The 26,671-nt window shown below is 46.0% G+C and overlaps 1 protein-coding gene across 5 annotated transcripts in view; it reads left to right on the forward strand.

Moving 5' to 3' along the window:
* Positions 1-26,671, forward strand: part of LOC135056636 (exocyst complex component 6-like) — a 606,161-nt gene that overhangs the window by 190,846 nt on the left and 388,644 nt on the right. For all 5 annotated transcript variants that reach the window (XM_063962052.1, XM_063962055.1, XM_063962057.1 and 2 more), the window contains exon 2: positions 25,189-25,360. In XM_063962052.1, coding sequence (XP_063818122.1) covers positions 25,189-25,360 — 172 coding nt within the window. The remainder of the gene's footprint in view (positions 1-25,188; positions 25,361-26,671) is intronic.

The following is a 26,671-nucleotide window of genomic DNA, read 5'->3' on the forward strand; positions in this document are numbered from 1 at the left end:
CAAACACTTTTGCTAAATTCTATAAGTTTGATACCTTGGCCGATGAGGACCTCATGTTTGCTCAATCGGTGCTGCAGAGTCATCCGCACTCTCCCGCCCCGGTCTGGAGCTTTGGTATAATCCCCATGGTCCTTACGGAGTCCCCAGCATCCTCTAGGACGTACGTAAGAGAAAATAAGATTTTAAACCTACCGGTAAATCTTTTTCTCCTAGTCCGTAGAGCAGGGATGGGGAACCTTCGGCCCTCCAGCTGTTGTTGAACTACACATCCCAGCATGCCCTGCAACAGTTTTAGCATGGCCAAATAGCAAATCTGTAGCAAGGCATGCTGGTATGTGTAGTTCAACAACAGCTGGAGGGCCGAAGGTTCCCCATCCCTGCCGTAGAGGATGCTGGGCGCCCGTCCCAGTGCGGACTAAATTCTGCAAGGCTTGTATATAGTTATTGCTTACATAAGGGTTATGTTACAGTTTGATCAGTCTCTGGCTGATGCTGTTTTGTTTCATACTGTTAACTGGTTCGTATATTCCATGTTGTACGGTGTGGATGGTGTGGGCTGGTAGGTATCTTGCCCTTAGATTAACAAAAATACTTTCCTCGTACTGTCTGTCTCTTTTGGGCACAGGTCTATAACTGAGGTCTGGAGGAGGGGCATAGAGGGAGGAGCCAGTGCACACCCATCTAAAGTCTTTAGAGTGCCCATGTCTCCTGCGGAGCCCGTCTATACCCCATGGTCCTTACGGAGTCCCCAGCATCCTCTACGGACTAGGAGAAAAAGATTTACCGGTAGGTTTAAAATCTTATTTTTTGTGGTTCGCACAGTACCCTGCAGCTGTGCATAATTCACCCCATCCAACCAAATCCATCTGTCATCCCGAGATAAATAAGCTGACTCAGCATTGTGAACTCTCAGGTGTGTAGAAATACATGCACAGTCCACACATTCTGATTTTGGTATCACTGTCGCACCTGCCGACATTTTTCTTTGTAGAACTGGTTTGTATAGGTGTGCTATTACTTGTCTTGATATTTTGTTAAATATTGTGGTCTATTCCAAACAAAACTTCTGTGCCATGTTTAAAGTGTACGTCTTCAATCTTATTTAACGTTTTCTTTTTGCATTCAAAAAGTTATCTCTAATTTATATGATGCCACAAGAGTTCCATGGTGACAAACAAAGGGGCAAGAACATGCATTGCATTACAAAATATATACGGTTACAGAGGGCACACAATTTACATAATTATTTCATTACAATCTTCAGTTTACGTAATTAAGTGGATAAAAGGGAGAATGGCCCTGCTTGCAGGCACTTACATTCTGAAGAGTATAAGGGCAGACACAGAGGGGTACATTTACTAAGATGGGAGTTCTATATAAGATGGGATGTTGCTCATAGCAACCAATCAGATCCTACTTCTCATTTGTCTAGCACCTTCTAGAAGATAATACCTGGAATCTGATTGGTTGCTATGGGCAACATCTCATCTTAAATAGAACTCCCATCTTAGTAAATTTACCCCAGAGAAAGCAGAGAGCAGGGATGCTGGGCTTGAATGAAGAGGTGGGTTTTAAGGGGCATTTATAGGCTGGACATAGTGCACTTATTTAGAAATTCTTCTACAAGTAACTCCCTCCATTGGAAGTCAGCTGATTGGGTCAGGGGAGTGGCTACATCACAAAGGGGTGTGTCTAAAGCTGGAAGGAACTAAGCTGCCCAAAAACCATCATCTCCCATCCCTCTCCTACCCCTCTTTTACTGCCAACCGTACCATTGGCGGGTGCATGCAGCAACCTTTCCTCCATGTTGTCATTTAATTGGGACCATTAAGTCCCCAATTATGGCAGCAGGACAGAGCCCTCAGATAAGCACTGTCCTGCTTAAATTGGAATGGTTGGGAGGCATGTAACAGAAAACAATCAGAGAGTAAATACTGTAATTTTTGGATCAATGTGTACAGTATAAAGTATACATCAAAATATAAGATGGCACTACTGTCTTTGTGAAATCTGTTCCACTGAGCAAAAACAGACATCCAAGCGGGCGAAGCCACAGGCAAGCACTAGTATTACTTAATTTTAACGTTAGGACCTGGTTTATAGTAGTAATATGCTAAGCAGTATCATCTGCAACTGCTAAATTAGGGTAATACTGCAAGAGGCATTGTGTGTAAATAGATGCTGGCTCCTGTGATCCACTTCTGTATCTGAAGACTCATTATCCATTGGGTTACTTAGGATGGCCGTGTATTGCACACTTCCGGGGCTAGTGAAGCTGTGACACGCTCCTGTTTTGGGACAGGCTTCCTGTTGATTCCCCCCAAATAGCTGCAGCTTGACATTAAGGCTGCAGTTTTGGAGGCGCTGGGTGTGACGATGGGATCCGGTCTGAAGATCGACAGTGTCTAGGTCGACAATGTTTAGGTCGACCACTATAGGTCGACAGTCACTAGGTCGACATGGATGGAAGGTCGACAGGGTTTCTAGGTCGACATGTGCTAGGTCGACAGGTCTAAAGGTCGACATGAGTTTTTCACAATTTTTTGTGGATTTTTTCATACTTAACGATCCACGTGGACTACGATTAGAACGGTAAAGTGTGCCGAGCGAAGTGGTAGCGGAGCGAAGGCACCATGCCCGAAGCATGGCGAGCGAACGCGGTGCACTAATTTGGGATCCCGGTCACTCTACGAAGAAAACGACAAAAAATAATAATCCTCATGTCGACCTTTAGACCTGTCGACTTAGCACATGTCGACCTAGAAACCCTGTCGACCTTCCATCCATGTCGACCTAGTGACTGTCGACCTATAGTGGTCGACCTAAACATTGTCGATCTAGATACTGTCGATAAAACGAACCACACCCGTGACGATACAGGAATAGTTCCGCACATGCACTCTCCACTGCTCATTGTAGGTGTATGCAAAACTGCTGGCTACGAGTACAACTTTGAAACGGGCCCTTACTGACCAGGAACGCCCTTGTAAGCACTCAAACCCACTATTGGGGGTAATTCCAAGTTGATCGCAGCAGGATTTTTGATAGCAACTGGGCAAAACCATGTGCACTGCAGGGGAGGCAGATGTAACATGTGCAGAAAGAGTTAGATTTGGTGGGTTATATTGTTTCTGTGCAGGGTAAATACTGGCTGCTTTATTTTTACACTGCAAATTAGATTGCAGATTGAACACACCACACCCAAATCTATCTCTCTCTGCACATGTTATATCTGCCTCCCCTGCAGTGCACATGGTTTTGCCCAGTTGCTATCAAAAATCCTGCTGCGATCAACTTGGAATTACCCGCATTGTTTTGTAAATGTATGCTACAGTACATACAGATCCAAATGTAATGCATGCAAACAGATCTGACACTGGAAAACATTCCCGGGGGTATATTTAATAAAAGTTGATGTTTGGTCTATTTCTGATCAGTTTTGTGTTTCAGGGTCTAAATCAGATTATTTTTTTTGACATCGTTTAAAAAAAAATATCAAAAATCATCTGTTCGTAAATGTGGACTTTAGACCCTGAAATACAAAATCGACCAAACAGCGATCAAAAATCGTCCCAGATCGATTTTTAATAAATATACCCCTAAATCCCATATTTAGTGACACATGATTATTGACATATTTTTTTAAAAAGGATGTCAAAATTCATCTGTTAGTAAATGTGCGAGTTAGACACTGATACACAGAATCTATCAAAAATTGACTCAACATCGACCAAAATCAACTTTTTGTAAATATACACCCCCGGTATTACAATATTCGTCGTTTTTTATTTCTGTTGCTTTGCGTTTTTGAAGGGGTACTTGTTGCTGAGTTTTGCATTTACCGAAAGTAAACACATCGGTAAGCCTACAGTGTATGGGGATGTAACAAGCAAATGTTTCTGTATTGCTCCAGTTACACCTAAAGTAGATGCTTTGTTGTAGCTCAATGATTGTTGCCATAAATAGCAAAGAATGTGCATACAAGAATTGTTTTTAGATTAGTCTAATGCTCAGCCAGTTGTAAGGAAGATGGGTTTATATTGTTCCACATATAATTACAAAGAGGATATTCCCCTGCCATCACTTATGTCAACATCTGTTTTTATGTTTTAAATATTACTTTTAAATAAGAATGCTAGTTAACGCATTATAAGTATAAGGAGAACAATCATTTACATTTTATAATCTATTGTGTAATCAGTATGTTGAAAGCTTGCAATTCATTTCATATGTAAAATGCATAACAAATCACACAGCACCACCTACTGGACTTTTTTAGGTACTGCCTTGTTTTATATGATTTAACAATTGCATGACGCACTCTCAGCAATGCTAGTAGTTCTTCAGTAGTCAACAAGAAATCCTTTATAATGCGTGTATTACAAAATGCTTGAAATAATGCACAGTGATACAGTCATTGTAATTAGGGTGTATATAGTATGAACCTTCTTCCTATTGTGACCCCAGCTTGTGATCAACATTGTTCTTCTGTGACTAATTTTCCACTAAAACAGTGGCTGATTCTAGTGTCTCCCACTGGCTGGTAATGTCTGCACTGCTGTTATACATTAACAATGGTGTTTGCTGGAGAAACCGCTGCTCAATCACAGGAAGCACCTGGACATCATCTGAAAAAAATGCAGAGGAGAAATGAGGCTGGAATCTAATAGCACATCTGCGGAAACATCAAGTAACTGCTTTAAGTACAATAAATAGGCTTGGCTTATGGTTACAGAAGGGAAGTTACAGTATATTCCTATCTGTCTGACCCGATATGTGTTTGATTAATAGGACTGTGCCTGTCTGCCGTGCCTTTCCAGCTAAAATTTTTATTTTTTTCATGTCAGTGGTTATAATATATGATACAGATAAAAATCACACTTCAAATGATTGTAATTATTTCAGTCAACCTGCACTGCTCAGGAAAATAGAACCAGACTTTCCCAATAAGCTTTATAAAATTTTGCGGCACCTCCAGTGTTCCTTGTATTAAATAAAGGTGTCTAATCAATTGCGAACGCTGCCTGGCGACAACGTTTGAACGCCGTCAGTGGAACTCTGCAGTGAACGTACATTGCACATTTTACTTCACAACTCCATAGTGATGTGTATTAGAATGCACAAAATCAGCCGACCGTATATATGCATTTTCTGATATTGCTCTGGAACATTCAAACCCCCCCCCGCCCCCGCCCCCCTGCCCCATCCTCACTGTAGCCTAAGCCTGCCACCTAACCTCCACCTCCTCACCACCTTCTAACCTTAGCTTCCCCCGCCACCTAACCCTAACCTCCCGCCCGCTACCTAACCCTAACCTTACCCTATCACCTAATGCTAAAATTGACATTCTGAGAAAATTGACATGCTGCCTGTCAGCATTTAGAAACTGTTGTCATTGTGGTGTTAACATTGTTATTGTTGACCTTTTGACTACATCCCGTCATACCCAGCCTGTGGGTAATGCTTCTTTCTTGTCTTCTGTACTTATTCTTTGGCTAGCTGTTTTTTATTGTGTTGAGGCTCTGTTTCTCTGTTATTTTGCAGTGTTTTTATTAACCCCCTCTGTACAGTGCTGCAGCCACTTTGTCGTGCCTTAGAAATATAAGGTAATAGGATGTCGCTATTAAAATATTAAATAGAACAGTGGAAGGGACTCTTGTTATATACAGTGAGTGTTCCAAAGCATACAAACCCTAGACCCAAGAACAAACAAGGTGCCTTTTGGCAAATGCACTGAAGACGGCCACCTTGTCACTTGATAGCTCCGAACCTTGGTTGTCTCTTTTATACCCCTTTCCTGCTAATTCTCCATATTATGCACAGTTGCCTGCTTTTAAAGTTTTCTTTCCAGAAGAAGCCTGGAGAGGAGACACTGCTTGCCACTTCAGGGGGCGATGCCAGGCTGCCATGTCACAAGGTCCCCCACCCTTAAAATACCACATGTATCGTGGGTCCGCTGGGAGGGCGGCTAAATGACACAAATTCTCATCATTTATCCATGCCCGATCCACATGGCGCCATAAGCGGGAGACATTTTTTTTGTTGGTGCGAAGAAATTACCAAAAAATTGTGAGTTGAGTCTCCACCAACATGCAGGAGAGCAGGCAAGTGTGATGTTATGTACTGAAGTATACCGGCTGGTCATAGTAACGTTTTTTTCGCAATCCTGCCAGCTTGTTTGACACTTAACCAGAGAAGTATATCCTTCAACAGGGGCAACTATTCTTATTATTGTCTGTGGAGAATTATTCATAGTGGTGGCTATATAAGTAATTATGGAATCAATACTTCTGTTACCTGACAATTGTTAATAACGATGACTTTTACTATGTGCATGTTTTGTAGCACTAATATGTTGTCCTTTGTAACCTCTATATATTTGTGTGTATGGGTGTATATGTGTATATATATATATATATATATTTCTCTAACGTCCTAAGTGGATGCTGGGGACTCCGTAAGGACCATGGGGAATAGCGGCTCCGCAGGAGACTGGGCACATCTAAAGAAAGCTTTAGGACTAACTGGTGTGCACTGGCTCCTCCCCCTATGACCCTCCTCCAAGCCTCAGTTAGATTTCTGTGCCCGACGAGAAGGGTGCACACTAGGGGCTCTCCTGAGCTTCTTAGTGAAAGTTTTAGTTTAGGTTTGTTATTTTCAGTGAGACCTGCTGGCAACAGGCTCACTGCATCGAGGGACTAAGGGGAGAAGAAGCGAACTCACCTGCGTGCAGAGTGGATTGGGCTTCTTGGCTACTGGACATTAGCTCCAGAGGGACGATCACAGGCCCAGCCTGGATGGGTCCCGGAGCCGCGCCGCCGGCCCCCTTACAGAGCCAGAAGAGCGAAGAGGTCCGGAAAAATCGGCGGCAGAAGACGTTCCTGTCTTCAATAAGGTAGCGCACAGCACTGCAGCTGTGCGCCATTGCTCTCAGCACACTTCATACTCCGGTCACTGAGGGTGCAGGGCGCTGGGGGGGCGCCCTGAGACGCAATAAAACATGATAAAAATACCTTACATGGCAAAGAATACATCACATATAGCTCCTGGGCTATATGGATGCATTTAACCCCTGCCAGAATATACAGAAAAACGGGAGATAAGGCCGCCGAAAAGGGGGCGGAGCCTATCTCCTCAGCACACTGGCGCCATTTTCCCTCACAGCTCAGTTGGAGGGAAGCTCCCTGGCTCTTCCCTGCAGTCACTACACTACAGAAAGGGTTAAAAAAAAAGAGAGGGGGCACTAATTAGGCGCAGTATTAAAACATACAGCAGCTATAAGGGGAAAAACACTTATATAAGGTTATCCCTGTATATATATATAGCGCTCTGGTGTGTGCTGGCATACTCTCCCTCTGTCTCCCCAAAGGGCTAGTGGGGTCCTGTCCTCTATCAGAGCATTCCCTGTGTGGGTGCTGTGTGTCGGTACGTTTGTGTCGACATGTATGAGGAGAAAAATGATGTGGAGACGGAGCAGAGTGTCTGTAACAGTGATGTCACCACCTAGGGGGTCGACACCTGAGTGGATGTACTGTTGAAAATTACGTGACAGTGTCAGCTCTGTATAAAAAAACAGTGGTTGACATGAGACAGCCGGCTACTCAGCTTGTGCCTGTCCAGACGTCTCATAGGCCGTCAGGGGCTCTAAAGCGCCCGTTACCTCAGATGGCAGATACAGACGCCGACACGGATACTGACTCCTGTGTCGACGGTGAAGAGACAACCGTGATTTCCAGTAGGGCCACACGTTACATGATTGAGACAATGGAAAATGTTTTATACATTTCTGATAATACGAGTACCACCAAAAAGGGGTATTATGTTCGGTGAGGGAAAAACTACCTGTAGTTTTCCTGAATCTGAGAAATAAAATGAGGTGTGTGATGATGCGTGGGTTTCCCCCCGATAACAATTGATAATTTCTTAAAAAGTATTGGTGTATACCCTTTCCCGCCAGAGGTTAGGGTGCGTTGGGAAACACCCCCTAGGGGGGATAAGGCGCTCACACGCTTGTAAGAACAAGGGCTCTACCCTCTCATGAGATGGCCGCCCTTAAGGATCCTGCTGATAGAAAGCAGGAGGGTATCCAAAAATGTATTCACACACATACTGGTGTTATACTGCGACCAGCAATCGCCTCAGCCTGGAGGTGCAGTGCTGGGTTGGCATGGTCGGATTCCCTGACTGGAAATATTGATATCCTAGATAAGGATAGTATATTATTGCCTATAGAGCATTTAAAAGATGCATTTCTATATATGCATGATGCACAGCGGAATATTTGCCGACTGGCATCAAGTATAAGTGCGTTGTCCAATTCTACCAGTAAAATGGTCAGGTGATGCGGATTCCAAACGGCATTTGGAAGTATTGCCTTTGAAAAGGGACATTTGGGGTCGGTCTTTTAGACCTGGTGGCCACGGCAACAACTGGGAAATCCACGTTTGTACCCCAGGTCGCCTCTCAAAATAAGACGCCGTATTATCAGGCGCAGTCCTTTGTTGGCAAGCGGACAAAAGGTTCCTCTTTTCTGCTCGTGACAGAGGGAGAGGAAAAAGGCTGAAGAGATTAGCCAGTTCCCAGGAACAGAAACCCTTTCCCGCCTCTGCCAAGCCCTCAGTATGACGCTAGGGCCTTACAAGCTCAGGCACGGTGGGGGCCCGTTCTCAATGAATTTCAGTGCGCAGTGGGCTCACTCACAAGTAGACCCCTGGATCCTTCATGTAATATCTCAAGGGTACATATTGGAATTCGAGACGTCTCCCCCTCGCCGTTTCCAAAAGTCGGCTTTACCGACGTCTCCCTCTGACAGGGAGGCAGTTTTGGAAGCCATTCACAAGCTGTATTCCCAGCAGGTGATAATCAAGGTACCCCTCCTGCAACAGGGAACGGGGTATTATTCCACACTATTGTGGTACCGAAGCCAGACGGCTCGGTGAGACCGATTCTAAATCTAAATCTAAAATCTAAAATCTTTGAACACTTACATACAGAGGTTCAAATTCAAGATTGAGTCACTCAGAGCAGTGATTGCGAACCTGGAAGAAGGGGACTACATGATGTCTCGGGACATCAAGGATGCTTACCTTCATGTCAAAATTTACCCTTCTCACCAAGGGTACCTCAGGTTATGGTACAGAACTGTCACTATCAGTTCAGACGCTGCCGTAGGGATGGTCCACGGCACCCCGGGTCTTTACCAAGGTAATGGCCGAAATGATATCCCTTCGAAGGAAGGGAATTTTAGTTATCCCTTACTTGGACGATTCCCTGATAAGGGTAAGATCCAGGGAACAGTTGGAAGTCGGTGTAGCACTATCTCAGGTAGTGTTGCGGCAGCACGATTGGATTCTCAATATTCCAAAATCGCAGCTGGTTCCGACGACTTGTCTTCTGTTTCCTAGGGATGTTCCTGGACACAGTCCAGAAAAAAGGTGTTTCTCCCGGAAGAGAAAGCCAGGGAGTTATCCGAGCTAGTCAGGAACCTCCTAAAACCGAACCAAGTCTCAGTGCATCAATGCACAAGGGTTCTGGGTAAAAATGGTGGCTTCCTACGAAGCAATCCCATTCGTTAGATTCCACGCAAGAACTTTCCAGTGGAACCTACTGGACAAATGGTCCGGGTCGCATTTTCAGATGCATCAGCGGATAACCCTGTCACCAAGGACAAGGGTATCCATCCTGTGGTGGTTGCAGAGTGCTCATCTTCTAGAGGGCCGCAGATTCGGCACTCAGGACTGGGTCCTGGTGACCACGGATGCCAGCCTGCGAGGCTGGGGAGCAGTCACACAGGGAAGGAATATCCAGGGCTTAGGGTCAAGCCTGGATACATCACTTCACATAAATATCCTGAAGCTAAGGGCCATTTACAATGCTCTAAGCTTAGCAAGACCTCTGCTTCAAGGTCAGCCGGTGTTGATCCAGTCGGACAACATCATGGCAGTCACCCACGTAAACAGACAGGGTGGCACAAGAAGCAGGAGGGCAATGGCAGAAGCTGCAGGGATTCTTCGCTGGGCGGAAAATCATGTGATAGCACTGTCAACAGTATTCATTCCGGGAGTGGACAACTGGGAGTGGGGACTTCACCCAGAAGTCGTCCACATGATTAAAAAACTCGACAGGTATTGCGCCAGGTCAAGAGACCCTCAGGCAATAGTTGTAGACGCTCTGGTAACACCGTGGGTGTACCAGTCAGTGTATGTGTTCCCTCCTCTGCCTCTCATACCCAAGGTACTGAGATTGATAAGATGGAGAGGAGAAAGCACTATATTCGTGGCTCCGGATTGGCCAAGAAGGACTTGGTAACCGGAACTTCAAGAGATGCTCACGGAGGATCCGTGGCCTCTACCTCTAAGAAGGGACCTGCTCCAGCAAGGACCCTGTCTGTTCCAAGACTTACCGCGGCTGCGTTTGACGGCATGCCGGTTGAACACCGGATCCTGAAGGAAAAAAGGCATTCCGGATGAAGTCATCCATATCCTGATCTAAAGCCAGGAAGGATGTAACCGCAAAAACATTATCACCGCAATTGGCGAAAATATGTTGCGTAGTGCGAGGCCAGTAAGGCCCGACGGAGGAAATTCAACTGGGTCGATTCCTACATTTCCTGCAAACAGGAGTGTCTATGGGCCTGAAATTGGGGTCCATTAAGGTTCAGATTTCGGCCCTGTCAATTTTCTTCCAAAAAAGTACTAGCTTCAGTCCCTGAAGTTTAGACGTTTGTAAAAGGGGTACTGCATATACAGCCTCCTTTTGTGCCTCCAGTGGCAATTTGGGATCTCAATGTAGTTTGGGTTCCAAAAGTCACATTGGTTTGAACCACTTAAATCTGTGGAGTTAAAATATCTCACATGGAAAGTGGTCATGCTGTTGGCCCTGGCCTGGGCGAGGCGCGTGTCAGAATTGGCGGCTTTATCCTGTAAAAGCCCTTATCTGATTTTCCATTCGGACAGGGCGGAATTGAGGACTCGTCCTCAGTTTCTCCCTAAGGTGGTTCCAGCGTTTTCACCTGAACCAACCTATTGTGGTGCCTGCGGCTACTAGGGACTTGGAGGAATCCAAGTTGCTGGATGTTGTCAGGGCCCTGAAAATATTTCCAGGACGGCTGGAGTCAGGAAATCTGACTCGCTGTTTATCCTGTATGCACCCAACAAGCTGGGTGCTCCTGCTTCTAAGCAGACTATTGCTCGTTGGATTTGTAGTACAATTCAGCTTGCACATTCTGTGGCAGGCCTGCCACAGCTAAAATCTGTAAAAGCCCGTTCCACAAGGAAAGTGGGCTCATCTTGGGCGGCTGCCCGAGGGGTCTCGGCTTTACAACTTTGCCGAGCAGCTACTTGGTCAGGGGCAAACACGTTTGCTAAATTCTACAAATTTGATACCCTGGCTGAGGAGGACCTGGAGTTCTCTCATTCGGTGCTGCAGAGTCATCCGCACTCTCCCGCCCGTTTGGGAGCTTTGGTATAATCCCCATGGTCCTTACGGAGTCCCCAGCATCCACTTAGGACGTTAGAGAAAATAAGAATTTACTTACCGATAATTCTATTTCTCGTAGTCCGTAGTGGATGCTGGGCACCCGTCCCAAGTGCGGATTGTCTGCAATACTTGTAAATAGTTATTGTTACAAAAATCGGGTTATTATTGTTGTGAGCCATCTTTTCAGAGGCTCCTTCGTTTATCATGCTGTTAACTGGGTTCAGATCACAAGTTATACGGTGTGATTGGTGTGGCTGGTATGAGTCTTACCCGGGATTCAAAATCCTTCCTTATTGTGTACGCTCGTCCGGGCACAGTATCCTAACTGAGGCTTGGAGGAGGGTCATAGGGGGAGGAGCCAGTGCACACCAGCTAGTCCTAAAGCTTTTACTTTTGTGCCCAGTCTCCTGCGGAGCCGCTATTCCCCATGGTCCTTACGGAGTCCCCAGCATCCACTACGGACTATGAGAAATAGAATTATCGGTAAGTAAATTCTTATTATATGTATATATGTGTGTGTGTGTGTGTGTGTAGGTATGTATGTATATATATATATATATATATATATAATTATACCGTATTTAGTGTTCACACTAGGCTATTTTACCAGGGCGCCACGTTCTGCACCTCTAGCAGCACACTGCTAAAACAGCCTGCTCGCTACCACAGCGTGAATAGATGTCGTGCGCATAGCATCTATTCACATTTAAGGAAGAGCTTGGGAAAAGCAAACGCATCCTTCCGGGATGCGATCACAATGTGAATGCCCACACATGGTGAACGCTGCTCATGCGCAGACTTCCAAAATCGGATGATCTGCGTATTCGCAGCAAATGCGTCCACCTCTGAATTCAGAATACACGTTTGTACTGTTGCTTTTCTGTGCCATCAGTGTAGTGAAGGTTTCCATCATTTAAATGTACCCCTGTAACCTATAACATGTCGTTTTGGTGTTGCTCTCTTTAACCAGCAGCGACAAATAACCCATCGCTCAGTTTAGGTATAGTTGGTATCACATCAACATGACATTTATTGTAATCTTATCACTGGATTACACATTTACTTAAATCATATGAGGGGTTTATTGCGTTAATAATATGGATAGAGAATCATTCAGGGATAACAAGGTAAACACACGCCCTTGTCTATGGATGCTAAGGTAATGGTAAGAGACATGTTTACAGCTCACAGCAGCCGGGACATGTCCTAGTGTTGACTTAATTACCAGTTTATTGGTGTTTTGTTTAAAGTGTCCATGAGAGATATATGAGCGATATAGTCTGTTGTTTACTGTGACTGGATAAAAACTTCCTACAGTGATGAATAAAGCGTTTTATGCCGCACTTTATTGCTTGGCACAGCCTATCTCTTCCATTGGTGCACATCTGGTCCTGCTCACCCTTCCAGTGTGGGATCGGACAGCTCATGCTGCTGTGTCATTACTGTGGCTGCTAGCACCAATAGCATAAAGGAGTGCTCAGATGTAACATTTTAGATCAATGTTAGGGCATGATTCGGAAATGGACGCAATGTCACATTGTCTGCAATTGAGCAATGTGTCGTCAATGTGCATGCATCTAAGTTGCACGGCACATGTGCCGCAATGGTCAAATGGCGGCGGTCGCAGTGACAATTTATTTGCAAAGTAAGTGGCAGCCATGGAGTGTTTGTGGGAGGTGATGGAAGAATGGAGACTGAAATGCAGGCGTGTCATGACCGCTGCATCTCCACCTGACACAGAAGGGGTGTCACTGGTTGGGAACAGGGTTGACCGCACATTGACTAGGCTCTGTGAGGACATGGCAATGGATTAGTTTTGCAGAGATGAGTATATATGTCATTTGGACTGTTTTCAGACAGATCTGTTACATTAGTCCTGGTGCAAGTGAGCATTGATATGAATAAAGAACAGAAATCAAAGGTTTTGACTTTTGGTACTTCTGTGCGAATCAGCATACAGCTGACTACTGCAATATCGTTCTGTACATACAATGCTGGAGCACTTACATCCAACTTGCGTACAAATCTGCTCTAGCAACATTGTGTGATTACTTCACATGGGGGGGGGGGGGGGGAGGGGCATATGGGGACTTGAACATTAGTATTTGAGACTCACCAGATGAGCTCACTTGGTCGCTGTTGGTGGGCCCATATTTTTGGCTGGAAATTATGCTTTGCACCTCAGTTTTGATCTATGTTTGGTCACAGAGTTTACTTTAATGATTCTGATTGACAGTGCTTAGTACTATAGAGTGTACATCTGCATTTTCTTTTTCTCTGACGTCCTAGTGGATGCTGGGAACTCCGTAAGGACCATGGGGAATAGCGGCTCCGCAGGAGACTGGGCACAAAAGTAAAAGCTTTTAGGTCACCTGGTGTGCACTGGCTCCTCCCCCTATGACCCTCCTCCAAGCCTCAGTTAGATTTTTGTGCCCGGCCGAGAAGGGTGCATGCTAGGTAGCTCTCCAGAGCTGCTTAGAGTAAAAGTTTTAAATAGGTTTTTTTATTTTCAGTGAGACCTGCTGGCAACAGGCTCACTGCATCGAGGGACTAAGGGGAGAAGAAGCGAACTCACCTGACTGCAGAGTGGATTGGGCTTCTTGGCTACTGGACATTAGCTCCAGAGGGACGATCACAGGTTCAGCCTGGATGGGTCCCGGAGCCGCGCCGCCGGCCCCCTTACAGAGCCAGAAGAGCGAAGAGGTCCGGAAAAATCGGCGGCAGAAGACGTTCCTGTCTTCAATAAGGTAGCGCACAGCACTGCAGCTGTGCGCCATTGCTCTCAGCACACTTCACACTCCGGTCACTGAGGGTGCAGGGCGCTGGGGGGGAGCGCCCTGAGACGCAATAAAACATGTTTAATCCTTATATGGCTAAAGAAATACATCACATATAGCTCCTGGGCTATATGGATGCATTTCACCCCTGCCAGTTTTCCTAAAAAAAGCGGGTGAAAAGGCCGCCGTGAAGGGGGCGGAGCCTATCTCCTCAGCACACAAGCGCCATTTTCCCTCACAGTTCCGCTGGAAGGAAGGCTCCCTGACTCTCCCCTGCAGTCCTGCTACAGAATCAGGGTAAAACAAGAGAGGGGGGGGCACTAATTGGCAGAAAATACATATACAGCAGCTATAGAAGGGAGAAACACTTATATAAGGTTATCCCTGCATATATATAGCGCTCTGGTGTGTGCTGGCAAACTCTCCCTCTGTCTCCCCAAAGGGCTCGTGGGGTCCTGTCCTCTATCAGAGCATTCCCTGTGTGTGTGCTGTGTGTCGGTACGATTGTGTCGACATGTATGAGGAGGAAAATGATGTGGAGGCGGAGCAATTGCCTGTAATAGTGATGTCACCCCCTAGGGAGTCGACACCTGACTGGATGGTCGTATGGAAGGAATTACGTGACAGTGTCAGCACTTTGCAAAAAAACTGTTGACGACATGAGACAGCCGGCAAATCAGTTAGTGCCTGTCCAGGCGTCTCAAACACCGTCAGGGGCTCTAAAGCGCCCGTTACCTCAGATGGTCGACACAGACCCAGACACGGATACTGACTCCAGTGTCGACGGTGACGAGACAAACGTAATGTCCAGTAGGGCCACACGTTACATGATCACGGCAATGAAGGAGGCTTTGAACATTTCTGATACTACAAGTACCACAAAAAAGGGTATTATGTGGGGTGTGAAAAAACTACCCATAGTTTTTCCTGAATCAGATGAATTAAATGAGGTGTGTGACAAAGCGTGGGTTTCCCCCGATAAAAAACTGCTGATTTCTAATAAATTATTGGCATTATACCCTTTCCCGCCAGAGGTTAGGGCGCGTTGGGAAACACCCCCTAGGGTAGATAAGGCGCTCACACGCTTATCAAAACAAGTGGCGTTACCGTCTCCTGATACGGCCGCCCTCAAGGAACCAGCTGATAGAAAGCTGGAAAATATCCTAAAAGGTATATACACACATACTGGTGTTATACTACGACCAGCAATCGCCTCAGCCTGGATGTGCAGTGCTGGAGTGGCTTGGTCGGATTCCCTGACTGAAAATATTGATACCCTGGATAGGGACAGTATATTATTGACTATAGAGCATTTAAAGGATGCATTACTATATATGCGAGATGCACAGAGGGATATTTGCACCCTGGCATCAAGAGTAAGTGCGTTGTCCATTTCTGCCAGAAGAAGTTTATGGACACGACAGTGGTCAGGTGATGCGGATTCAAAACGGCATATGGAAGTTTTGCCGTATAAAGGGGAGGAGTTATTTGGGGTCGGTCTATCAGACCTGGTGGCCACGGCGACGGCTGGGAAATTCACCTTTTTACCCCAGGTCACCTCTCAGCAGAAAAAGACACCGTCTTTTCAAACTCAGTCCTTTCGTCCCCATAAGGGCAAGCGGGCAAAAGGCCACTCATTTCTGCCCCGGGGCAGAGGAAGGGGAAAAAGACTGCAGCAAGCAGCCTCTTCCCAGGATCAGAAGCCCTCCCCCGCTTCTGCCAAGTCTTCAGCATGACGCTGGGGCTTTACAAGCGGACTCAGGCACGGTGGGGGCCCGTCTCAAAAATTTCAACGCGCAGTGGGCTCACTCGCAAGTGGACCCCTGGATCCTGCAGGTAGTATCACAGGGGTACAAACTGGAATTCGAGACGTCTCCCCCTCGCCGGTTCCTGAAGTCTGCTCTACCAACGTCTCCCTCCGACAGGAAGGCAGTATTGGAAGCTATTCACAAGCTGTATTCCCAGCAGGTGATAATCAAGGTACCCCTCCTACAACAGGGAAAGGGGTATTATTCCACGCTGTTTGTGGTACCGAAGCCGGACGGCTCGGTGAGACCGATTTTAAATCTGAAATCATTGAACACTTACATAAAAAGGTTCAAATTCAAGATGGAATCACTCAGAGCAGTGATAGCGAACCTGGAAGAAGGGGACTATATGGTGTCTCTGGACATCAAGGATGCTTATCTCCATGTCCCAATCTACCCTTCTCACCAAGGGTACCTCAGGTTTGTGGTACAGAACTGTCATTATCAGTTTCAGACGCTGCCGTTTGGGTTGTCCACGGCACCACGGGTCTTTACCAAGGTAATGGCCGAAATGATGATTCTTCTTCGAAGAAAAGGCGTCTTAATTATCCCTTACTTGGACGATCTCCTGATAAGGGCAAGGTCCAGGGAACAGTTAGAGGTCGGAGTAGCACTATCTCAGGTGGTGCTACGTCAGCACGGGTGGATTCTAAATATTCCAAAATCGCAGCTGATTCCAACAAGACGTCTACTGTTCCTAGGGATGATTCTGGACACAGTCCAGAAAAAGGTGTTTCTCCCGGAGGAGAAGGCCAGGGAGTTATCCGAGCTAGTCAGGAACCTCCTGAAACCAGGACAAGTGTCAGTGCATCAATGCACAAGGGTCCTGGGAAAGATGGTGGCTTCTTACGAAGCGATTCCATTCGGAAGATTCCATGCAAGAACGTTTCAGTGGGATCTGCTGGACAAATGGTCCGGATCGCATCTTCAGATGCATCAGCGGATAACCCTATCTCCAAGGACAAGGGTGTCTCTCCTGTGGTGGTTGCAGAGTGCTCATCTTCTAGAGGGCCGCAGATTCGGCATTCAGGACTGGATTCTGGTGACCACGGATGCCAGCCTGAGAGGCTGGGGAGCAGTCACACAGGGAAGAAACTTCCATGGCTTGTGGTCAAGCATGGAAACGTCTCTTCACATAAATATCCTGGAACTAAGGGCAATTTACAATGCCCTAAGTCAAGCAAGGCCTCTGCTTCAGGGTCAGTCGGTTTTGATCCAATCGGACAACATCACGGCAGTCGCCCACGTAAACAGACAGGGCGGCACAAGAAGCAGGAGGGCAATGGCAGAAGCTGCAAGAATTCTTCGCTGGGCGGAAAATCATGTGACAGCACTGTCAGCGGTGTTCATTCCGGGAGTGGACAACTGGGAAGCAGACTTCCTCAGCAGACACGACCTCCACCCGGGGGAGTGGGGACTTCACCCAGAAGTCTTCCACGTGATTGTAAACCGTTGGGAAAAACCAAAGGTGGACATGATGGCGTCTCGTCTCAACAAGAAACTAGACAGATATTGCGCCAGGTCAAGGGACCCTCAGGCAATAGCGGTGGACGCTCTGGTAACACCGTGGGTGTACCAGTCAGTGTATGTGTTCCCTCCTCTGCCTCTCATACCCAAAGTACTGAGAATCATAAGAAGGAGAGGAGTAAGAACTATACTCGTGGCTCCGGATTGGCCAAGAAGGACTTGGTACCCGGAACTTCAAGAGATGCTCACGGAGGACCCGTGGCCTCTACCTCTCAGAAAGGACCTGCTCCAGCAGGGACCTTGTCTGTTCCAAGACTTACCGCGGCTGCGTTTGACGGCATGGAGGTTGAACGCCGGATCCTGAAGGAAAAAGGCATTCCAGATGAAGTCATCCCTACCCTGGTCAAGGCCAGAAAGGATGTAACCGCAAAACATTATCACCGCATTTGGCGGAAATATGTTGCGTGGTGTGAGGCCAAGAAGGCCCCTACAGAGGAATTTCAACTGGGTCGTTTCCTGCATTTCCTGCAAACAGGACTATCTATGGGCCTAAAATTAGGGTCCATTAAGGTTCAAATTTCGGCCCTGTCAATCTTCTTCCAAAAAGAACTGGCTTCAGTGCCTGAAGTTCAGACGTTTGTCAAAGGGGTACTGCATATACAGCCTCCTTTTGTGCCTCCAGTGGCACCTTGGGATCTCAATGTAGTGTTGAGTCTCCTAAAATCACATTGGTTTGAACCACTCACCACTGTGGAATTGAAATATCTCACATGGAAAGTGGTCATGCTGTTAGCCCTGGCTTCAGCCAGGCGTGTCTCTGAATTGGCGGCTTTATCATATAAAAGCCCTTACCTAATTTTTCATTCAGACAGGGCAGAACTGAGGACTTGCCCTCAATTTCTCCCTAAGGTGGTTTCAGCGTTTCACATGAACCAGCCTATTGTGGTACCTGCGGCTACTAGGGACTTGGAGGACTCCAAGTTGCTGGACGTAGTCAGGGCCCTGAAAATATGTTTCCAGGACGGCTGGAGTCAGAAAATCTGACTCGCTGTTTATCCTGTATGCACCCAACAAGCTGGGTGCTCCTGCTTCTAAGCAGACGATTGCTCGTTGGATTTGTAGTACAATTCAGCTTGCACATTCTGTGGCAGGCCTGCCACAGCCAAAATCTGTAAAAGCCCATTCCACAAGGAAAGTGGGCTCATCTTGGGCGGCTGCCCGAGGGGTCTCGGCTTCACAACTTTGCCGAGCAGCTACTTGGTCAGGGGCAAACACGTTTGTTAAATTTTACAAATTCGATACCCTGGCTGAGGAGGACCTGGAGTTCTCTCATTCGGTGCTGCAGAGTCATCCGCACTCTCCCGCCCGTTTGGGAGCTTTGGTATAATCCCCATGGTCCTTACGGAGTTCCCAGCATCCACTAGGACGTCAGAGAAAATAAGAATTTACTTACCGATAATTCTATTTCTCATAGTCCGTAGTGGATGCTGGGCGCCCATCCCAAGTGCGGATTGTCTGCAATACTTGTATATAGTTATTGTTACAAAAATCGGGTTGTTTATTGTTGTGAGCCATCTTTTCAGAGGCTCCTACGTTTATCATACTGTTAACTGGGTTCAGATCACAAGATCCTTCCTTATTATGTACGCTCGTCCGGGCACAGTATCCTAACTGAGGCTTGGAGGAGGGTCATAGGGGGAGGAGCCAGTGCACACCAGGTGACCTAAAAGCTTTTACTTTTGTGCCCAGTCTCCTGCGGAGCCGCTATTCCCCATGGTCCTTACGGAGTTCCCAGCATCCACTACGGACTATGAGAAATAGAATTATCGGTAAGTAAATTCTTATTTTTTCTGTGGTTATTAATCCACCTACCAGCATGCATTCCATACAGGAATTTCCCATGGCACTTAGGGGTATATTTATTGAAGTGCGCGTTTTCAAATGTGGATATGTTGCCCACAGCAACTAATTAGATTTTGACTATTACCTTCTACAAAAATGCCAAATTATAAGTAGAATCTAATTGGTTGCTATGGGCAGCATCTCCATATTTGAAAACCTACACTTCAGTAAATATACCCCTTGGTATAACCCACAAAAACCTGTACCACTTTAAGATGTATGTTATAAATGGCGCCCAAATATGTGTGGTATTCAAAGGTTAGATATACGTACATACAGTATGTATATACTGTATATGTGTCTAGTTCCTCTCCGGAGCAGGAAGCTGCCTATGGAACTGAGAATAAGACACACATTCAGGGGGTTATCCAGTTAGAGGTGAAGAAACATTGGGCATGAAAAGCGGATGTTTTTCCCCAATGTTTCATCTGTATCTGTATTTTTTTTTATACAGGTTATCCAATTTGTTCACCTGTAAAAAATAAATAAAAATACGTTATCTCCCGAAAACACACATGTTCAGTTAAACATCTGTTTTTGGTAGAAACAGCCCTGTTTTGGTTTCTTTGTCTGACGCAGGTGAAACAAAATCCATGATAAGCTGCAGCTCACTTATTCCCCAGCTAATTAGATAACCCCCTCAGAATTTACTCTGGCAGTGCAAAGTGAAACATGGCACCCATCAAAGTAGACTTTGTTTTTAAGCACCAGCCATTGTGATTTTATGTGGCCCTTCTACACATGTGCCCCCTAAGTGATAGGAACACACGTTCTCCCCCAAGTGAGAGGATCATACATGAGTAGCTAAAGAGTAAACGATCGTAAGCTGGGTACACAGTGTGTGTACTCAGCGACATTGTGCACAATTGTGCATACACACTTGCCAATGCCATCAGCGACGGAGCAACAGCGGGGGCCATGCTGCATTTGGCAGCATGACCCTTGCTAGTGATGTTTTCCGTCGGTCCTTTATGTAGGGAGTGTGCATTGTCAGCAACATAACAGGTACATACTAGACAATGTGACGACATATCATATAGTGTGTGTACCCAGCTGTACTGTTTAGTGCGCATGCCAAGCAGGGTAACTTATGGAGCACATTGGCTTTTGTAATTGTAGTTACAAGCTGACCAGATACACTGGTAATAGTATTCTCTTTTGATCGCACTCCCAATAATAATAATTATAATTATGTGATATGCTTCCAACCACAATCATGCAGTTGGGGGCAGTCCAATTCAGTGAGAGTTTGCTAAGCAACTGGGATGAGTGTCCGGAGCCATTCATTTGCACATGTGGTAAACCCATGCAGATGGGTGCCTTGGAGCTAGTTACAGTGTACTGCATGCGATAACCACTTCATGCCCGGCACTTAAGTTGGAAAATGCAGTTTGCCATGATTAAGCTCCCCGCATTATTTGGCGGAAAACTGAGCCTCCTGATTTACGTGGGTTTATGCAGGCAATTGAATAGCTGCAAGCACTCATCCCAGGAGATTAACAAACTAACACTGAATTGAATTGCCCTCTTATTTGTAGAGTATAATGCAACCTAGATATTTGGCTATGTCTGTGTGCAGTTATTGAGAAAGGAGTTATACACACTGAGCAATAATGCTGGCAGCGACATTTTCCGAAAAACTGTATTGGCCACTTGGCAGGAGGCCCGGTACCTAATTGAGTTGCGGTAGTATTTTGAACGGTTGTAAAATGTGAGTGACAACTCAGGTTGGGTTTAGTATATTTGTTAGATAGTCATCATGTTGAAACTGATGTTTTCTTGGCATTAAGGCCCATATAGACGGGCCGATGCGGGAGAGATGTGTGCTGAGCGAACCGCTCAGCACACATCTCTCCCGCCGCTCAGCACAGCGCGATCTGTGCTGAGCGTGCGGGGGGAGTCGGGGGGGGGGGGGGGGGCGCTCATTTCACCCAGCGGGTGCAGGCCAATCTAGCACCAGCAATAGCGATGCGCGGGGCTGCGCATCGCTATCGCTGTTAGGGCTACACACGGAGCGATCTTGCTGAAAATCTAAGCAATCTAGTCAGATTGCTTAGATTATCGCTCCGTGTGTACCCCCCTTTAGAGTGTGGACATACGGTTTTTGCTGTTTCTCTTGGCCTACCCCTAATGGTAACCCTAATCCTAATGGCAACCCTAACCCTAATGGCAACCATAATGCTTATCTGTGTTTTATCATGTTTGCTGTTTTTTCACTTTATATCAGTGGTTCACAAACTTTTTGGAATCATGGCACCTTAGAGTATCAGCATTTTATTCATGGCACCCCTAGGCCAAAAAATTTCTTAGCGAAACATTTTGTAATAAATATTAAATCAAAGATTGTGTTTATATGTCATCTTTAGATTCCATTATGTGGTGAGGAACAAGATTTGCTTCTGTTTGTCCACATATTTTATGATTGGCAGCCACCACTGGTTTTGACTATTACATTGACCAGAAATAATTTTGATTGGTCCCGGACCACCAATCCAAGGCACCCCTGCAAGTGTTCTGAGGCACCCCCGTTTGGGAACCACTGCTTTATATAGCTCAATAATCTGTTTTTAGATCTGATATTTAGAATTTCTTATCCTTGGTAATAAGAAATTCTGTATTGCCAAGATGTATTAAAAATCACATGCAGAGGCAGGTTTTCCGATGGGAACCCATCCCTGTAATGTGTAAAAGGATCACTTTACTTTGTGCTGCAGGACCCCTCAGCGGCCTAATGCAAGTGTGGCCATCAGACCACGCATTCACTAGTAGCTATTACCAGATCCCTCTCCCGATAGATTATATAAGCTACATTGGTAAATTTCACAATACAGCAGCTTCCATAGAAACCTATGGCAGCTGCTATTGCGATCGGAAATGGGGGGACCGCAGCAGATATCTCCAATATAAGTCCAGGGAATGCTGACATTCTGAGAGTATGTTTTGGGGGAATTTTCCACAAAATTAGTTTAATAAATGAGCTCTTAAGTGTTTAGCTGAAAATTCTGGCTAAACCACTAGATGGCGCACACAGCATGTGGATAAGATTCTCCTCCTATTGCCTGATGTACATGTAATACATTTCTGTCATAGCGTTAGTGATACAGAAGTGTTCTCAATCACCTGGCATCTATACGCCATACAGTGTGACTGAGATGGTCCAAGAAAAAGTATTGGGTTTTATTTTTCTTTAAATTATGCTTCTTATTTGCATAGCAAACGCAGAGAGACATCACTCGCAGTGTACTAGAAATGCTGGGATGTGGCTTTACCCGCACAGGAATTAGTTTAAAACAGTAAAACACATTAAAAGTCACAGATGGAGCACAGCGGAACTCGATGTGAGAAAAAGCCACAGCTGCTGCACAGATTCAGGCACATCAAATTGATCAGTGCAGACTAGCAATGTATATTTGTCTCTCCCAATTCTTTTGTCTACACAAATAAGATGCAGATTTTGAGAGATGCTCAGCGTGGCCGAGTCGGCCGGAACCTGGCACGCCGACAGAGGCTATTTGCCTTAGCAACACATCTGTAGATACAGTACAGGGGGGCTGGTTTATGCCTTGGGGGACCCGGGGCACTTAAGACAGGGGTGCCCAGGTGAAGGGGGGGGGTGTTCTAGGCTGATGTGGGGTTATATATTCGTTTGTGCATACCTCCCATCATGACCCATTCCAGGAGGTCTTCCCTCTTAGTGTATGATTGGCATCACCTGTGTTGAACAGGTTAATGGATAAGAAAGGTGTTTCAACACAGATGATTACAATCATAAATTAAGAGGGAAGGCCAGGTAGAGAGTATTTTGTCCCTCCTGGAATGGGTCATGTTGGGAGGTATGTATTGTGTATATTAAATTTGAACCAATGGTGTATATTTGATTTAAACTTATAGTTTACTAATGCCTGGGCACTGTTTATATCTCCACCTAATTGAGAGACAACTATTTTATAAAGTTTTCCTGTAGTGGAACAAAGACAACTTAAACAACCTTAAAATACACATAGAAAAATAAAAAAATGTATCATTTATCTTGCAAGCGTGCAATAGCAACAGCCTCTGTTCACTGAGACAGGACTCAGGAGGACTCTGTGTGTGTGTCTCTCTAGATCCGAATGCTCTCATTAGATAGCAGGTTACACAGGTCTCAGACACCCAGACAGGAAGAAGCTAGGATCTCTGGGTCACTTACAGACCCCCCCTCCCCCCTCCTATCTTTCCTGGTTGGTAGAGCTCATTGGTATCTCATGAAACCTGATACTCCTGTGTCTCTGCATGTACTACATACTGTCTGCTCACATACTGGCTGCCTGGTTCTGCTGCTGCACAAGAGGGAGAACTTGTGATGTCATTGTGCGCCAGCACTTTGCATGTGACTCATAATCAGCCCCTTTTTCCACAAGCTGTGTACATCATAACACTTCCCAGTAAGACTGCATATTATTTAGTTACAGAGCTGAGTATAGAGCTAAATATGTTAGTTACCACACATGTGAAGTATGCAGACTGCACACCAGTCCCCGTTTATCTATTGTTTTATCACATCAGCATCCTGATGGACAGAGGCGGTCACTGGAGGGAGCGGTCCGGGCAACGGAGGCGTGCCCGGACCATTGGGGGGACGGGGCGCAGCGGCTGCGTGACATCATGCGCAGCCGCTGCGACCCGAGCAGCAACGAGTAGCTCCCTGCCAGCGCGCAGGAGCTGCACTGGCTGGGAGCTACTCTTCAAGTACAAAAGCATCGTTGCTGTGCAATGCTTTTGTACTTGTGCAACGGGGCAGGGACTGACATGCGGGGCGGACTAGCCCTGTGCTGGGCGTCCCCCCGCATGTCAGGGAAGCTGATCTACGATCAACTCTGAATTACCCCCTAAATTCTATTTCATCACCACAAATACATGGGGGTTTTGCTGGAAGTCCTAGACCATGATGTACTGAGTATTTGGAATCCTTTTAGAATCCTCATTGTCTTAGGCCAACAGTGCCCTATGCAACCCTAGTTAAAGCTTAAGATATTTTGCCAATAATGTAAATTATGTCTATAATACAAGCCATGTATTAGTTGACAGAATATACTTTTATTTATAATCTGTTTTGAAGAAAGTTTTAACTCTTCATTCATTTCCATACAGTATTCCACATACAGTGTGTCCTGAATGACCAGAATCTGCAGGTAGTGAATAGCGTAATAACATGTCCTGAATGACTTTTTTTAGAAGCACCTGATAAAGGCAAATATTGTAGTAATTAATCTGCAATTTTACATATGGATCACTAGCATTTAGGGTGGCCAATCCCAGGCCATTTTTTTCAATCCCGGGTAACGGGATTGAAAAATGGTCAATCCCGGGATTCCTGGGATACCTGGGATTGTGGCTTGTTTTCTGTGTTGCCGCCCCCCATGTCCCGCCCTGCGCAGTATGACCTCTGACTTAATGTCACGCTGCGCACGGGGAGCCGGGAGGAGGGAGCCGGGCAGCGTCTGAGCCTCCTGAGGACGCTCAGCGCTGCCCAACACTGAAAAAACAAGGAGCTTTCTAATCCCAAAATCCCTGGCAATGGAAGCTCCAATCCCGGGATTGAATCCTGGCCAATTTTAGGCCTAAATCCAAGGATCCCGCCAATCCCGGGATTGGACACCCTACTAGCACTGGGAAATTCAAGATGTTAATCTCCTCCTAATGTCCACATTCTTGAATCACTGTAAATTGACCACAACATTAGCAATGAACACCAAACTCATATTGTGTCTCCACAGCTCTGTCTATGATGACCAACCCAACGCCCACCAAAGGTTTATGGAAAAGCTTGACACCCGGATTCGAAATCATGACCGAGAAATTGAAAAAATGTGCAATTTTCACCATCAAGGCTTTGTGGATGCAATTAATGAACTCTTAAAAGTGAGGGCTGATGCTGAAAAACTAAAGGTAAGGATTCTTAAGTATCTTTGTGTGCTCAATATCTTTCCTTCAAGGTCTACTTATTTACTGTTTATTTATCCCATCTGCAAAGGGTTGGAACATTGCAGATAAGTCACTGCTGGCCATCAAGGGCAATGAGTCAACTTTGTATCATGTCCACATTTTATCAGTGTCAACATCAGTGGCGTACGTTTGTCCCAGTTGCCCGGAGGCAAGATAAATATTGGTGCCCCCCTATTTATATATGTGTGTGTGTGTGTGCAGGCATGCGTGCATGCGTGCGTGTGTGTATGGAGTGTTCTGAAAAACTGTATATACTGTATTTATACATTTAATTGTCTTTTATTTTAAATCACACATTTCTTAGCAGTCATACCCAGGATTAGAACCCATGACCTGTTACACTAACAGCAGACACTTCACTGATGGAGCTATTTGCTCCTGTACAGGAAGAATGAGAATGCTAACTATATGAAGTTACGTGTAATTGTCAGAGAAGTATCTTCATATAGTTAAAATTCTGATATTTCCTATACAGGAGCACACAGCTTCATCAGTAAGGTGTCTGCTTCCAGTGTAATAGGTTGTGGTTTCTAATCCTGGGTGTGACACTTGTAAAATGTGTATAATAAAGAGGGTGTGATCTGTAAGGTGCAGGGACCAGTGAGGAAGTCGGCCACTGAAAAGACAGCGGCAGCTATCAATTAACTTCATTCAATGGTGTCACAGAATGGGAGGAGAGGTGCCCCCATTCAGAGCAGGAGCCCGGCGGCAGATGACTCCGTTGCCTCCCAGAGTTCTGCCTCTGCACTCAGCACATCACCTCCCACTGCGTCGTCATTCAGCACACCATCAACTACCCTGTGTCGTCACTCAGCACACCATCACCTATCCCGTGTCGTCACTCAGCACACCATCACCTATCCCGTGTCATCACTCAGTACAGCATCAACTATCCCGTGTCATCACTCAGCACATCATCTCTCCCTGCGTCGTCATTCAGCACACCATCAACTACCCCGTGTCATCACTCAGCACACCATCACCTATCCCGTGTTGTCACTCAGCACACCATCACCTCCCCCTGTGTCGTCACTAGGCACACCATCACCTATCCCGTGTCGTCACTCAGCACAATATCACCTCCCCCTGCGTCGTCACTCAGCACACCATCAACTACCCTGTGTCGTCACTCAGCACACCATCACCTAGTCTCTGTGTCGTCACTCAGCGCACCATCGTCACCTTACACACACACACACACACACACACACACACACACACACACACACACACACACACACACACGGGTCACGG

This window comes from Pseudophryne corroboree, chromosome 3, assembly GCF_028390025.1.
Source record: "Pseudophryne corroboree isolate aPseCor3 chromosome 3, aPseCor3.hap2, whole genome shotgun sequence".
NCBI lineage: Eukaryota > Metazoa > Chordata > Amphibia > Anura > Myobatrachidae > Pseudophryne > Pseudophryne corroboree.